Source organism: Lonchura striata, chromosome 28 (assembly GCF_050655825.1).
Source record: "Lonchura striata isolate lonStrDom1 chromosome 28, ASM5065582v1, whole genome shotgun sequence".
Taxonomy (NCBI): Eukaryota; Metazoa; Chordata; class Aves; order Passeriformes; family Estrildidae; genus Lonchura; species Lonchura striata.
In genome coordinates, this window is record NC_140730.1 from 855,354 (window position 1) to 868,718 (window position 13,365).

The 13,365-nt window shown below is 68.2% G+C and overlaps 1 protein-coding gene across 1 annotated transcript; it reads right to left on the reverse strand.

Moving 5' to 3' along the window:
* Window positions 1-6,854: 6,854 nt before the first annotated feature.
* USHBP1 (USH1 protein network component harmonin binding protein 1) lies at window positions 6,855-13,265 on the reverse strand. The gene is made up of 14 exons (XM_085562263.1): window positions 13,014-13,265; window positions 12,509-12,602; window positions 11,715-11,932; window positions 11,207-11,274; window positions 10,929-11,056; window positions 10,657-10,857; window positions 10,012-10,572; window positions 9,795-9,841; window positions 9,406-9,546; window positions 8,749-8,828; window positions 8,360-8,498; window positions 8,049-8,277; window positions 7,178-7,411; window positions 6,855-7,098 (listed from the first exon to the last, which is right to left on the reverse strand). Exons 2-14 carry the CDS (start codon window positions 12,515-12,517, stop codon window positions 7,003-7,005), a joined length of 2,151 nt encoding a protein of 716 aa, XP_085418389.1. The 5' UTR covers window positions 12,518-12,602; window positions 13,014-13,265; the 3' UTR covers window positions 6,855-7,002.
* Window positions 13,266-13,365: the final 100 nt, after the last annotated feature.

Genomic DNA, 13,365 nt, shown 5'->3' on the forward strand with positions numbered 1-13,365 from the left:
TGGATGCTCCTCCCCGGCCTCCTCCCCTTCCGCTCCCGGGTCCTGCCCCGGTCCCGGCCCCGCCGCCGCCGCCGCACCGGGGCCGCCCCCCGCGCCCCGCGGGTCGGGAACGGCCACCGGGACCGGCGGGGCCGGGGGGAGCGGGGGAGCGGGGGAACGGGGATGGAGAGCTTCGGGCTCCGGGGGCGGCGGCCGCGGCCCCTCCCGGGCCCCCGCGGCGTTCGGGCGCCCCCGGGGCTCGGCCGGCACCGGGAGCTGCGGGCACGGCGGGAGGCTGGCACCGGGAAACCGGGATGGGGCTGGGAAACCGGGATGGGATTGGGAAACCGGGATGGGAAACCGGGATGGGAAACCGGGATGGGGCTGGGAAACCGGGATGGGAAACTGGGATGGAAAACCGGGATGGGAAACCGGGATGGGGCTGGGAAACCGGGATGGGGCTGGGAAACCGGGATGGGATTGGGAAACCGGGATGGGAAACCGGGATGGGAAACCGGGATGGGGCTGGGAAACCGGGATGGGAAACTGGGATGGAAAACCGGGATGGGGCTGGGAAACCGGGATGGGGCTGGGAAACCGGGATGGGATTGGGAAACCGGGATGGGAAACCGGGATGGGAAACCGGGATGGGGCTGGGAAACCGGGATGGGAAACCGGGATGGAAAACCGGGATGGGGCTGGGAAACCGGGATGGGAAACCGGGATGGGGCTGGGAAACCAGGATGGGAAACCGGGATGGAAAACCGGGATGGGGCTGGGAAACCGGGATGGGAAACCGGGATGGAAAACCGGGATGGGGCTGGGAAACCGGGGTCAGACTGGGAAACCGGGATCAGGATGGGAAAGTGGGATGAGGCTGGGAAACCGGGATGGGATTGGGAAACCGGCATCAACTGGGAAACTGGGATGGGAAACTGGGATGGGGCTGGGAAACCGGGATCAAACTGGGAAACCGGGATGGGACTGGGATCCCAAGACCAAACTGGGATCCAAGCGAGGGCCTGGCACGGCTCCGGGATTCCAGGATCAAACTGGGAGCCCCACGCTGTGCCAGGAACCTGGCACTGGGACAGGAGCCCCACGTGGCACTGGGATCCCAGCACGGAACTGGGAATCCGGGATCAAACTGGGATCCCTGGGATTCTGGGTCAAACTGGGAACCTGGCATTGGTACTGGGATTCCAGGATCTCCCCGGAATCCCAGCATCGAGCTGGGAGCCCCACATTGTACCAGGAGAAAATCTGGTGACCCCAAAAAGTTCCTGTGAGCTCAAAAAGTTCTGAGACCCCAAAAAGTTCCTGTGAGCTCAAAAAGTCCTGAGACCCCAAAAAGTCCTGTAGCCCCCTAAAGTCCTGAGACCCCAAAAAGTTCCTCTGAGCCCAAAAAGTCCTGAGACCCCAAAAAGTCCCATGGCCCCATAAAGTCCTGAGACCCCAAAAAGTCCTGCAGTCCCCTAAAGTCCTGAGACCTCAAAAGGTCCCCACAGCCCCAGAAGGTCCTGAGACCCCAGAAGGTCCCCACAGCCCCAGAAGGTCCCAGTGGCCCCAGAAGGTCCCAGTGGCCCCAGAAGGTCCCCGTGGCCCCATAAAGTCCCCGCGGTCCCAGGAAGTCCCGCGGCCCCATAACCGCGCTGCAATGCGGCCCATCCAGTCGGACCCGTCGGGGCCGGCGCGGGCTCCGGGTGGGTGCTGGGATTCCTGGGAATCATTAACCGCGGGATCAGCGGGATCATCGCAGCGGGAAAAGGCGCCTGGCCCCCGGCACCCCGCCCTGCCCCGGGCACGGGGACAAAGTCCCCAGAGTGACCCCGGACACCCCAAGTGTCCCCGAGGTGCCGGGCTGGGCTTGGCCTCGGAATTCCCGAGCCGCGCTGTGGCTCGGGATGAAGCCCGAGCTGAGCCTGGAATTGGGGCGCAGCAGCGGCCATAAATGAAATGAAAGCCCTGGGGTTTGGGATCTGATCCTAAAGCCCCCCAAACCGTGGGATAACCCCTGGAGAATCCCGCTGGGAACGGGGCTGGGTTTGGGGGATCCCAAGCCACAGAGTCCCCCTGTCCCCACAATGTCCCCAAGGGTGAGGGTGCCCCAGTTCCCTGGATTTAGGGGGCTCTGCTCACCGAAAATGACCGATCCTAAAGCCCCCCAAACCGTGGGATAACCCCTGGAGAATCCCGCTGGGAACGGGGCCGGATTTGGGGGATCCCAATCCGTCCCAGCGGGGTCACGCCTGCCCTTCCCCCATGCCAGGCTGTGATTTACGGCCTCGGGTTCCATAAAAACAACCCAAAAAAACCCCAAAAAACCAACCCAAACCCCAACAAAACCCCAAAATAACAACACAGGAACAAAGGGGGAAATCGGATCCGGGTTTGTTTGGACGTCCTCGGTGTTTGATCTCCGGAGGAATTCCAGCTCCCGAATTCCCGAATTCCCATTCCCGCTCCTCCTCCTCGCGCTGCTCCACCGCTCTCGCCCCACAAAAGGCCCCGGGAAGGCTCCGAGGCTTTTCCAGGCTCCTTTTTGGGGTCGGACATGGCTCCAGAGGCTCTGGGGGTTCTGGGGGGTGTGGGGACGGGGACGGGGACGGGGATGTGCCGGAGGTGGTGGAGAAGAAGCAGGAAAAGATCCCAAAAATCATCCCGGATTTTTTTCCAGGGGGTGAAATCTCCGGGGTGATCGCCACCATGGATTTGGGATTGGACTGGGGTTGTCCCCCACTGTCCCCTCTGTCCCTCTGTCACCCGCCTTTCACAAAGCAGATTTTGAACCTCAAAAGGCTCCGGGGCCAGCGCTGAGCCCTGAGCCCGGGGGCAGCCCGGACATCGGACACGGACACGGGGCACGGACACGGACACGGGGCACGAACACGGACACGGGGCACGGACATGGGGCATGGACACGGACACGGGGCACAGACACAGACACGGGGCATGGACATGGACACGGGGCACGGACACGGACACGGGGCATGGACATGGACATGGGGCATGGACATCAGACATGGACACGGACATGGACATGGACATGGGGCATGGACATGGACACGGACACGGGGCACGGACACAGGGCATGGACACGGACACGGGGCATGGACATCAGACATGGACAGGGACATGGACACGGGGCACGGACACGGACATGGGGCATGGACACGGAGACGGACACGGACACGGATATGGACACGGACACGGGGCACGGACACGGGGCATGGACACGGACATCAGACATGGACAGGGACATGGACACGGGGCACGGACACGGACATGGGGCATGGACACGGACACGGGGCATGGACACGGACACGGACACTGGGCATGGACACGGACACGGACATGGACACGGACACGGGGCATGGACACGGGGCACGGACACGGACACGGGGCACGGGCACGGACACGGGGCACGGACACGGACATGGGGCACGGACACATTTCTGTGAAGATTTTCAGATTTCTCCACAGATTTCCGGGTTTCCCCATGGCATTCTGCATTTCCCTGTGGATTTCTGTGTTTCTGCATGGATTTCTGTGGTTTCCCCACAGAGTTTCAGACTTCCCCGTGGATTTCTGTGGTTTCCCCACAGACTTTCAGATTTCCCCACAGATTTCCGTGTTTCCCTGTGGATTTCTGGGTTTCTACATGGATTTCTGTGGTTTCCCCACAGACTTTCAGGTTTCCCCGTGGATTTCTGTGGTTTCCCCACAGACTTTCAGATTTCCCCACAGATTTCCATGTTTCCCTGTGGATTTCTGGGTTTCTACATGGATTTCTGTGGTTTCCCCATACATTTTCAGGTTTCCGCGCAGATTTCCAGGTTTCCCCGGGGCATCCCGCGCTTCCCGGCGCTCCCTAGATGCAGGTCTCGGCGCCGCGCTGCCGGTCCCGCAGGGCCCGGGCCAGGGCTCGCTCGGTGCGGCCGTGCTGGTCCCGCAGCGCCGCCGCCCGCGCCCGCAGCCGCCGCAGCTGCTCCGCCTGCCGGCGCCGGGCCCCGCGCAGCGCCAGCGCCAGCGACCTGCGGCGGCACCGGCCCGGGACACCGGCGGCTCAGGGGCCGTGCGGGACCGGGGGATCGGGGGACCGGGGTTGGGGGATCGGGGGGTTCGGGGGATCGGGGGGATCGGGGGTTGGGGGATTTGGGGAGCCGGGGGATCGGGGGTTGGGGGATTTGGGGAGCCGGGGGATCGGGGGTTGGGGGATTTGAGGAGTCGGGGGGTTGGGGGATTTGGGGATTTGGGGAGCCGGGGGATCGGGGGGTTGGGGGATTTGGGGATTTGGGGAGCCGGGGAATCGGGGGTTGGGGGATTTGAGGAGTCGGGGGATTTGGGGATTTGGGGAGCCGGGGGATCGGGGGATTCGGGGGTTGGGGGATGTGGGGAGCCGGGGGATCGGGGGTTGGGGGATTTGAGGAGCCGGGGGATCGGGGATTTGGGGATTTGGGGAGCCGGGGGATCGGGGGATTCGGGGGTTGGGGGATGTGGGGAGCTGGGGGATCGGGGATTTGGGGATTTGGGGAGCCGGGGGATCGGGGGATTCGGGGGTTGGGGGATTTGGGGATTTGGGGAGCCGGGGAATCGGGGGTTGGGGGATTTGAGGAGTCGGGGGGTTGGGGGATTTGGGGATTTGGGGAGCCGGGGGATCGGGGGATTCGGGGGTTGGGGGATGTGGGGAGCCGGGGGATCGGGGGTTGGGGGATTTGGGGAGCCGGGGGATCGGGGGATTCGGAAGAACCGGGGATTTAGGGATTTAAGGAGTCAGAGGAGCTGGGGGATCCAGGGGAGCCGGGGATTTTGGGAATCAGGGAACTGGGGGAGCCAGGGGAATGAGGGGAACCAAAGGGAATCAGGGGACTGAGGGGCCCCGGACTCCCAGGACACCCAGGGGACACCCAGGACACCCAGGGGACACCCAGGACACCCAGATGACACCCAGCGGACACCCAGGACACCCAGGGGACACCCAGGATACCCAGATGACACCCAGCAGACACCCAGGACACCCAGGGGACACCCAGGATACCCAGATGACACCCAGCAGACACCCAGATGACACCCAGCGGACACCCAGGACACCCAGGAGACACCCAGGATACCCAGGGGACACCCAGCAGACACCCAGGGGACACCCAGCGGACACCCAGGACACCCAGGGGACACCTAGGATACCCAGATGACACCCAGCGGACACCCAGATGACACCCAGTGGACACCCAGGATACCCAGGGGACACCCAGGGGACACCCAGCGGATACCCAGATGACACCCAGGACACCCAGGGAACACCCAGGACACCCAGCGGACACCCAGATGACACCCAGGGGACACCCAGCGGACACCCAGATGACACCCAGGGGACACCCAGGACACCCAGGACACCCAGGGGACACCCAGATGACACCCAGGACACCCAGGGGACACCCAGGACACCCAGGACACCCAGGGGACACCCAGGACACCCAGATGACACCCAGCGGACACCCAGGACACCCAGGACACCCAGGGGACACCCAGATGACACCCAGCCGACACCCAGGACACCCAGATGACACCCAGCGGACACCCAGGACACCCAGGACACCCAGGGAACACCCAGGGAACACCCAGGACACCCAGCGGATACCCAGATGACACCCAGGGGACACCCAGGGGACACCCAGGACACCCAGATGACACCCAGCGGACACCCAGGGGACACCCAGGGGACACCCAGATGACACCCAGGGGACACCCAGGACACCCAGATGACACCCAGCAGACACCCAGATGACACCCAGCGGACACCCAGGACACCCAGGGGACATCCAGGGGACACCCAGGATACCCAGGGGACACCCAGCGGACACCCAGATGACACCCAGGGGACACCCAGGACACCCAGGGGACCCGTGGACGCCGCCCGCGCCCCGTGCCCACCGGTGTGCCTGCAGGAGGCCGGCGGCGGCGGCGGCGCTCCGCTGCTGCCGGGCGCGGCTGGCGGCGCTGCCCCGCTCCAGGGCCCGCAGCAGCTCCCGGGCACGGCCCCGCAGCCGCTCCGCCCTGCGACACGCGTGGCACCGAGCGGGGCTGCCCCGCGCCGCCCGCGCCGCCCGGGCCTCGGAAATCCCGGTCCCACAGCGCTCCCGATCCCACACAATTCCCGATCCCACACAATTCCCGATCCCACAGCGCTCCCGGTCCCACAGCGCTCCCGATCCCAGCACCATTCCCGGTCCCACAGCGCTCCCGATCCCAGCACCATTCCCGATCCCACAGCGCTCCCGATCCCACAGCGCTCCCGATCCCACACAATTCCCGATCCCAGCACCATTCCCGATCCCACAGCGTTCCCGGTCCCACACAATTCCCGATCCCAGCACCATTCCCGATCCCACAGCGTTCCCGATCCCACAGCATTCCCGATCCCACAGCATTTCCGATCCCACAGCACCGTTCCCGATCCCACAGCACCGTTCCCGATCCCACAGCACTCCCGATCCCACAGCGTTCCCGATCCCAGCACCATTCCTGATCCCACAGTGTTCCCGATCCCACAGCATTCCCGATCCCAGCACCATTCCCGATCCCACAGCGTTCCCGATCCCACACAATTCCCAGCCCCACACAATTCCCATCCCCACACAATTCCCAGCCCCACAGAATTCCCGGCCCCACAGAATTCCCAGCCCCACAGAATTCCCGGCCCCACACAATTCCCATCCCCACACAATTCCCAGCCCCACACAATTCTCATCCCCACAGAATTCCCAGCCCCACACAATTCCCATCCCCACACAATTCCCATCCCCACAGAATTCCCAGCCCCACACAATTCCCATCCCCACACAATTCCCAGCCCCACACAATTCCCATCCCCACACAATTCCCAGCCCCACACAATTCTCATCCCCACACAATTCCCATCCCCACACAATTCCCATCCCCACACAATTCCCAGCCCCACACAATTCCCATCCCCACACAATTCCCATCCCCACAGAATTCCCATCCCCACAGAATTCCCGTCCCTCACCTGGCCCGGATCCGGAGCAGCTCCTCCCTGGTTCTCTCGGGGTCCGGGGGGTTCTGCGGAGCCATCGCCGCCCCCCGGCCCATCGGCGCGTCCTGCCGAGATTCCCGGGGTGTCTCCCGTGCCTCGGGATCCCCCGAACCCCGGGAGCGGCCCGGGGGCACCCATCCCTACCTGCTCGGAGCTGCTGCCGGAGCTGCTGCCGGAGCTGCCGCCGGAGCTGCCGGAGGCTCCGTCCCGCTCCCGGTCCCGCTCCCGGTCCCGCTCCCGGTCCCGCTCCCGCTGCCGGTGCTGCAGCAGGAGGCGCAGCGCGGCCTGGCGGGGCCCGTGCCCGGCCAGGAGCAGCTCCAGGGCTCGCTTCTCCTTCTGGGCCAGCTGCAGCCGCGTCCGCAGCTCCGCCAGCGCCTCCTGCGCCCGCGGGGGAAACTGAGGCACGGGCAGGGAGCCAAGGAAGGGCCAAGGGAGGGAGCTGGGAAAGGGTCAAGGGACGGATCCAGGGAGACATCCATGAAGGGATCAATGGAGGGATTCAGGGAAGGATCCAGGGAGACATCCATGAAGGGATCAATGGAGGGATCCAGGGAAGGATCCAGAGAGGGACCCAGGGAGGGATGCAGGGAGAAATCCCTGAAGAAATCCAGGAGGGATCCAGAGAAGGATTCAGGGAGAAATCCATTAAGAAATCATGCGTGGGACCCAGGGGGGAATCCGGGAAGGGATCCAGGGAGGGACCCAGGAAGGGACCCAGGGAGAAATCCATGAGGAAATCCAGAGAAGGTCCCAGGGAAGGATCCAGGAAAGGAACCCAGGGAGGGACTCAGGGAGGGACCCAGGAAGGGACCCAGGGAGAAATCCATGAGGAAATCCAGAGAAGGTCCCAGGGAAGGATCCAGGAAAGGAACCCAGGGAGGGATCCAGGGAGAAATCCATGAGGAAATCCAGAGAAGGTCCCAGGAAGGGACCCAGGGAGGGATCCAGGGAGGGATCCAGGGAGGGATCCATGAGGAAATCCAGAGAAGGTCCCAGGGCGGGATCCCAAGCCCACCTTGAGCACGGCCAGCTCCTGCAGCAGCTCCTCCTTCTCGGGCCGCCTCCAGCCGGGCAGCAGCGCCCGCGCTTCCCGCAGCGCCCGCTCCGCCCGGCCTCGGGGGTCCCGCTCCCGGGGGGGCTCCGAGGGCTCGGGGGCGTCCAGCAGGGACCCCTCCACCGCCGCCTGCTCGGCGCGGAGCCGCCGGATGAGTTCCCGCAGCGCTCCCTCCTCCATCCCCCGGGAGCTGCGGGGCGGGCACGGCGGCGGTGGGCACGGGGGACCCGGGGTGGGGGGCTCAGCGCCGGGACCCCCGCGCCCCCCGGTACCTGTGAGCCCCGGGGCTGTCCGCGGGGTCCTCACGGCTGTCCGGCTCCGCGGGCTCCGGTGTGGCGGGGCCGGGTCCCGGTTCCCGTGTGGCGGGGCCGGGTCCCGGTGCGTGTCCCGGGCTCGGTTCCGCTGCGGTTCCTGGGCACGGTGTGGGCAGTGCCGCTGCCCAGGGCCGCCCGCAAAGGGGTGTGGGGGCTTTTGGGGTGCCCCACAAGCTCTCTCCACACCCCCAAAGTCCTCCCAGTACTTCCCAGTATCCCTCGTGCATCCCCCAGTGTCCTCAGGCTTCCCTTCAGTATCCTCCATGATTGCTTCTCAGTATCCCCCAGTATCCCCCCTGATGACCCCCCAGTTTCCCCCAGCCCCCCCAGTCCCCGCTGTCACTCACCCCCACGGGTGCCACCCTCTGGTGCCACCTTTGCCCGCACCAGGTCCAGGAGGGCGGCGTAGGCCTCCCCACGGCGCTCGCTGGGGGACGAGGGGCTCAGGGGGACTGTCCCCATCCCTGTCCCCACTCTTGTCCCCATCCCTGTCTCCACCCCTCTCCCCATTCCCGTCCCTGTCCCCGTCCCCATCCCCGTCCCCGTCCCCGTCCCCGTCCCCGTCCCCATCCCTGTCCCCGTCCCCGTCCCCATCCCCGTTCCCGTCCCCGTCCCCGTCCCCGTCCCTGTCCCCGTCCCCATCCCCATTCCCGTCCCTGTCCCCGTCCCCGTCCCCGTCCCTGTCCCCATCCCCGTCCCCATCCCCGTCCCCGTCCCTGTCCCCATCCCCGTCCCCATCCCCGTCCCCGTCCCCGTCCCCGTCCCCGTACCCGTTCCCGTCCCCATCCCTGTCCCTGTCCCCATCCCTGTCCCCATCCCTGTCCCCATCCCCATTCCCATCCCTGTCCCCGTCCCCATCCCCATCCCTGTCCCCATCCCCGTCCCTGTCCCCGTCCCCATCCCGTCCCCATCCCTGTCCCCGTCCCCATCCCGTCCCCATCCCGTCCCCATCCCCATCCCCGTCCCCGTCCCTGTCCCCGTCCCCGTTCCCGTCCCCGTGTCACCTGCAGCGCAGCGCCAGCCGCAGCCCGCTGCACCGGGACTCCCTCCGGCCCAGCTCCATGCTCAGCCGCTCCGCCTCGCCCTTGCACTCGCCCAGCGCCGCCGCCAGCTCCCGGTTCGCCTCCTGCAGCCGCGCCAGCAGCCTGCGGGCCCGCGGCCACCGGGCCGGGCCTCAGTGGCCCCGCGGCGTTTGGGGGACCCGGGGGTTTGGGGGGACTGGGGGGTTTGGGGGGACTCGGGGGTTTGGGGACTCGGGGGTTTGGGGACTCGGGGGTTTGGGGCACTCGGGGTTTTGGGGACTGGGGGGTTTGGGGACACTCAGAGGTTTGGGGACACTCAGAGGTTTGGGGACACTCGGGGTTTTGGGGACTCGGGGCTTTGGGGCACTCACCCCTGCAGCTGCTGCAGCCGCTCCTCCTGCTCCTGGCCCGTCGAGGGCTGGGGGGACAGCGGGGAGGTGATCCCGGGGGCTCCCCGGTGGGGTTCAGGGCCGGGGGTCCCTCCCCGTGGGGCCGGGCACTGTCACCACCCCAGGTGACATCCTGCGGAGGGGACCCCAGGGCCCCGTGCCGGGGCAGGACCCACCCGTGCCCCGGCCCCGCGCTCACCCGGTGCCCCGGGGGGCTGCTGGGCCCGGGGGTGTCACCGGTCCCGGGGGTGTCACCGGTCCCGGGGGTGTCACCGACTCCGGGGGTGTCAACGGTCCCGGGGGTGTCAACGGTCCCGGGGATGTCACCGGTCCCGGGGGTGTCACCGGTCCCGGGGGTGTCACCGACCCCGGGGGTGTCACCGGTCCCGGAGGTGTCACCGACTCCGGGGGTGTCACCGACTCCGGGGGTGTCACCGGTCCCGGAGGTGTCACCGACTCCGGGGGTGTCACCGACCCCGGGGGTGTCACCGGTCCCGGAGGTGTCACCGACTCCGGGGGTGTCACCGGTCCCGGGGGTGTCACCGGTCCCGGAGGTGTCACCAGTCCCGGAGGTGTCACCGGTCCCGGGGATGTCACTGGTCCCGGGGATGTCACTGGTCCCGGGGATGTCACCGGTCCCGGGGATGTCACCAGTCCCGGAGGTGTCACCGGTCCCGGGGGTGTCACCGACTCCGGGGATGTCACTGCCAGACGCCTCCAGCTCCTCCAGCCTGGCCAGAGCCTCCCGCAGGTTCTGCACCTGAACCGGGCCCGGGGCTCAGCACCGGGGCCGCTCCGGTGCCAGCCCGGTGCCACCCCGCCGTGGCCCGCGCCCCGCGCCCACCTTGCCCTGCAGGCGCTCCCGCTCGGCCCGCAGCGCCCGCAGCGCGGCCGTGGCCTGGCCCAGCTCCCGGTCGCGCTGGCCCAGGGTTGCCCGCAGGCTCGCGTTCCTCGCCGCCGCCTCCGCCGCCTCCGCCGGGAGCCCCGGTCCCGCCGCCCGCTCCGGGCGCGCCCAGCCCGGTGTCCGGCTCAGCTCCTCCAGGCTCTGGCCGTGCCGGGCTGGTCAGTCGGTGCCCGCCGTGCCGCCCCGGGCACCGCGGGCGTGCCGTGGCTCACCTGCAGCGCTCGGTGCCACGCCGGGGCGGGCGGGGGCCACGCCGGCGGCTGCCGGTGGCGGGAGAAGGCGGCGCGCTCCAGGGAGCTCACGGCGTGCTGCAGCCGCTCGAAGAGGTCCGGGCTGCGCGCTGGGGACAGCGACACGGCCGCGGTCAGGGCGGGACAGAGCGGCGGTGGCACACCGGAGGTGCCACACGGGAGGTGCCACACGGGAGGTGGCACACGGGAGGTGCCACACGGGAGGTGGCACACGCGGTGGCGCGGGGCGCGGCGCTCACCGTCCGGGCCGCTGGCAGCGGCGACAGTGGGGACAGTGGCGGTGGCCTCCCAGCCGTCCTCATCCTCGCTGCAGGGCGATGAAGGGCACCGTGAGCTCCCGGTGTCCCCTCAGTCCCGTGTCTCCTCACTCCCGGTGTCCCCAAGCTCCCGGTGTCCCCTCAGTCCCCGTGTGCCCTCACTCCCGGTGTCCCCTCACTCCCGGTGTCCCCTCAGTCCCGTGTCTCCTCAGTCCCGGTGTCCCCTCAGTCCCGGTGTCCCCTCACTCCCGGTGTCTCCTCACTCCCGGTGTCCCCTCAGTCCCGGTGTCTCCTCACTCCCGGTGTCCCCAAGCTCCCGGTGTCCCCTCAGTCCCGGTGTCCCCAAGCTCCCGGTGTCTCCTCAGTCCTGGTGTCCCCTCACTCCCGGTGTCCCCTCACTCCCGGTGTCCCCTCACTCCCGGTGTCCCCTCACTCCCGGTGTCTCCTCAGTCCCGGTGCCCCGCGGGAGGCGCGGCGCCGGTGCCGGTACCTGGCGGGGCGCTGCTGCGGCGGGGCCGCCCCTGCCAGCAGCGGGATGTCCTCGGTGTCGCCGGCCACGTCCTCGTCATCCTCCTCCTCCTCCTCCTCCTCCTCCTCCTCCTCCTCCTCCTCCTCCTCCTCCCCGCGCGGGGGCCGCGCCGCGGTGGCCGTGGCGGCGGCCGCGTCCCGGTCAGCACCGGGGGCAGAGCGGGTGGCACCTACCGGGCTCTGCTGGCACAGGGGTGAGCCGTGGCCACCGGCCCCGGCCCGGTGTCCGGAGCGGGAATTTCCACGCGGAGCGCGGCACGAGGAGCCGCGGGGCCGGGTGGGGTCAGTCCCGGGTGGGGTCAGCCCCGGGTGGGGTCAGCCCCGGGTGGGGTCAGTCCCGGGTGGGGTCAGCCCCGGGTGGGGTCAGCCCCGGGTGGGGTCCGGCCCGGGTGGGGTCAGCCCCGGGTGGGATCCGTCCCGGGTGGGGTCAGTCCCGGGTGGGGTCAGCCCCCTTTGGGGTCAGTACCGGGTGGGGTCAGCCCCCTTTGGGGTCAGTCCCGGGTGGGGTCAGCCCCGGGTGGGGTCAGTCCCGGGTGGGGTCAGTCCCGGGTGGGGTCAGCCCCCTTTGGGGTCAGTCCCGGGTGGGGTCAGTCCCGGGTGGGGTCAGCCCCGGGTGGGGTCAGTCCCGGGTGGGGTCAGCCCCCTTTGGGGTCAGTCCCGGGTGGGGTCAGCCCCGGGTGGGGTCAGTCCCGGGTGGGGTCAGTCCCGGGTGGGGTCAGCCCCGGGTGGGGTCAGCCCCGGGCGGTGCCCGCTCACCTCCTCCATGCCGGGATCGTCCTGCCCGTGGCTCTCAGGGCTCCCAGCACGTCCCAGTTCCAAACTGGGGCTCCCAGCACGTCCCGGCTCCACTCTGGGGATCCAGGATGTCCTGGCTCCGCACCCGGGCTCCCGGCAGGTCCCAGTCCTTCCCCGGGTTTCCCGTTCTGTCCCGGTCCTTCCCCGGGGTTCCCGTTCCGTCCCGGTCTAACCCCGGGGTTCCCGTTCCGTCCCGGTCCTTCCCCGGGGTTCCCGTTCCGTCCCGGTCCAACCCCGGGGTTCCCGTTCTGTTCCGTTTCCCCCATTCTCTCCCGGTTCCCCAATTCTCTCCCGGTCCCCCAATTCTCCCCCGGTTCCCTCGTTCTCTCCCAGTCCCCCCACGTTCCCGTTCTCTCCCAGTTCCAGTTCTGTCCCCGTTCTCTCCCGGTTCTCCCCGGTTCCCCCCATTCTCTCCCGGTTCCCGTTCTCTCCCGGTTCTCTCCCGGTCCCCGCCCGTCCCGGGCACCTCCCGTTGCTCCGGCTGCTCCTCCGGCCTCCCGGCCCTGTCCCTGTTCCTGCCGGGATTTCCTCTTCCTTTAACAGCCCAGCTGCCCCGCCGGGGGGGGACCGAGGGGCCCTGTGCCCCCCCAAAAACCCCAAACCCCCCAAAAACCCCAAACCCCCCCAAAACCCCAAAACTCCCCCAAAAACCCCAAACCCCCCAAAAACCCCCAACCCCCGCCCTCCCTGGTACCGGGGCGCTCCCACCTCCACCCCACAGAGCATCCCCGCCACAACGATTTTGGGGCGCTCCCGCGAATCTGGGGGCGCTTCGGGGTGCTGTGAGAAGGGGGGTGCTGCTTTCGGGGTGCTGAGGG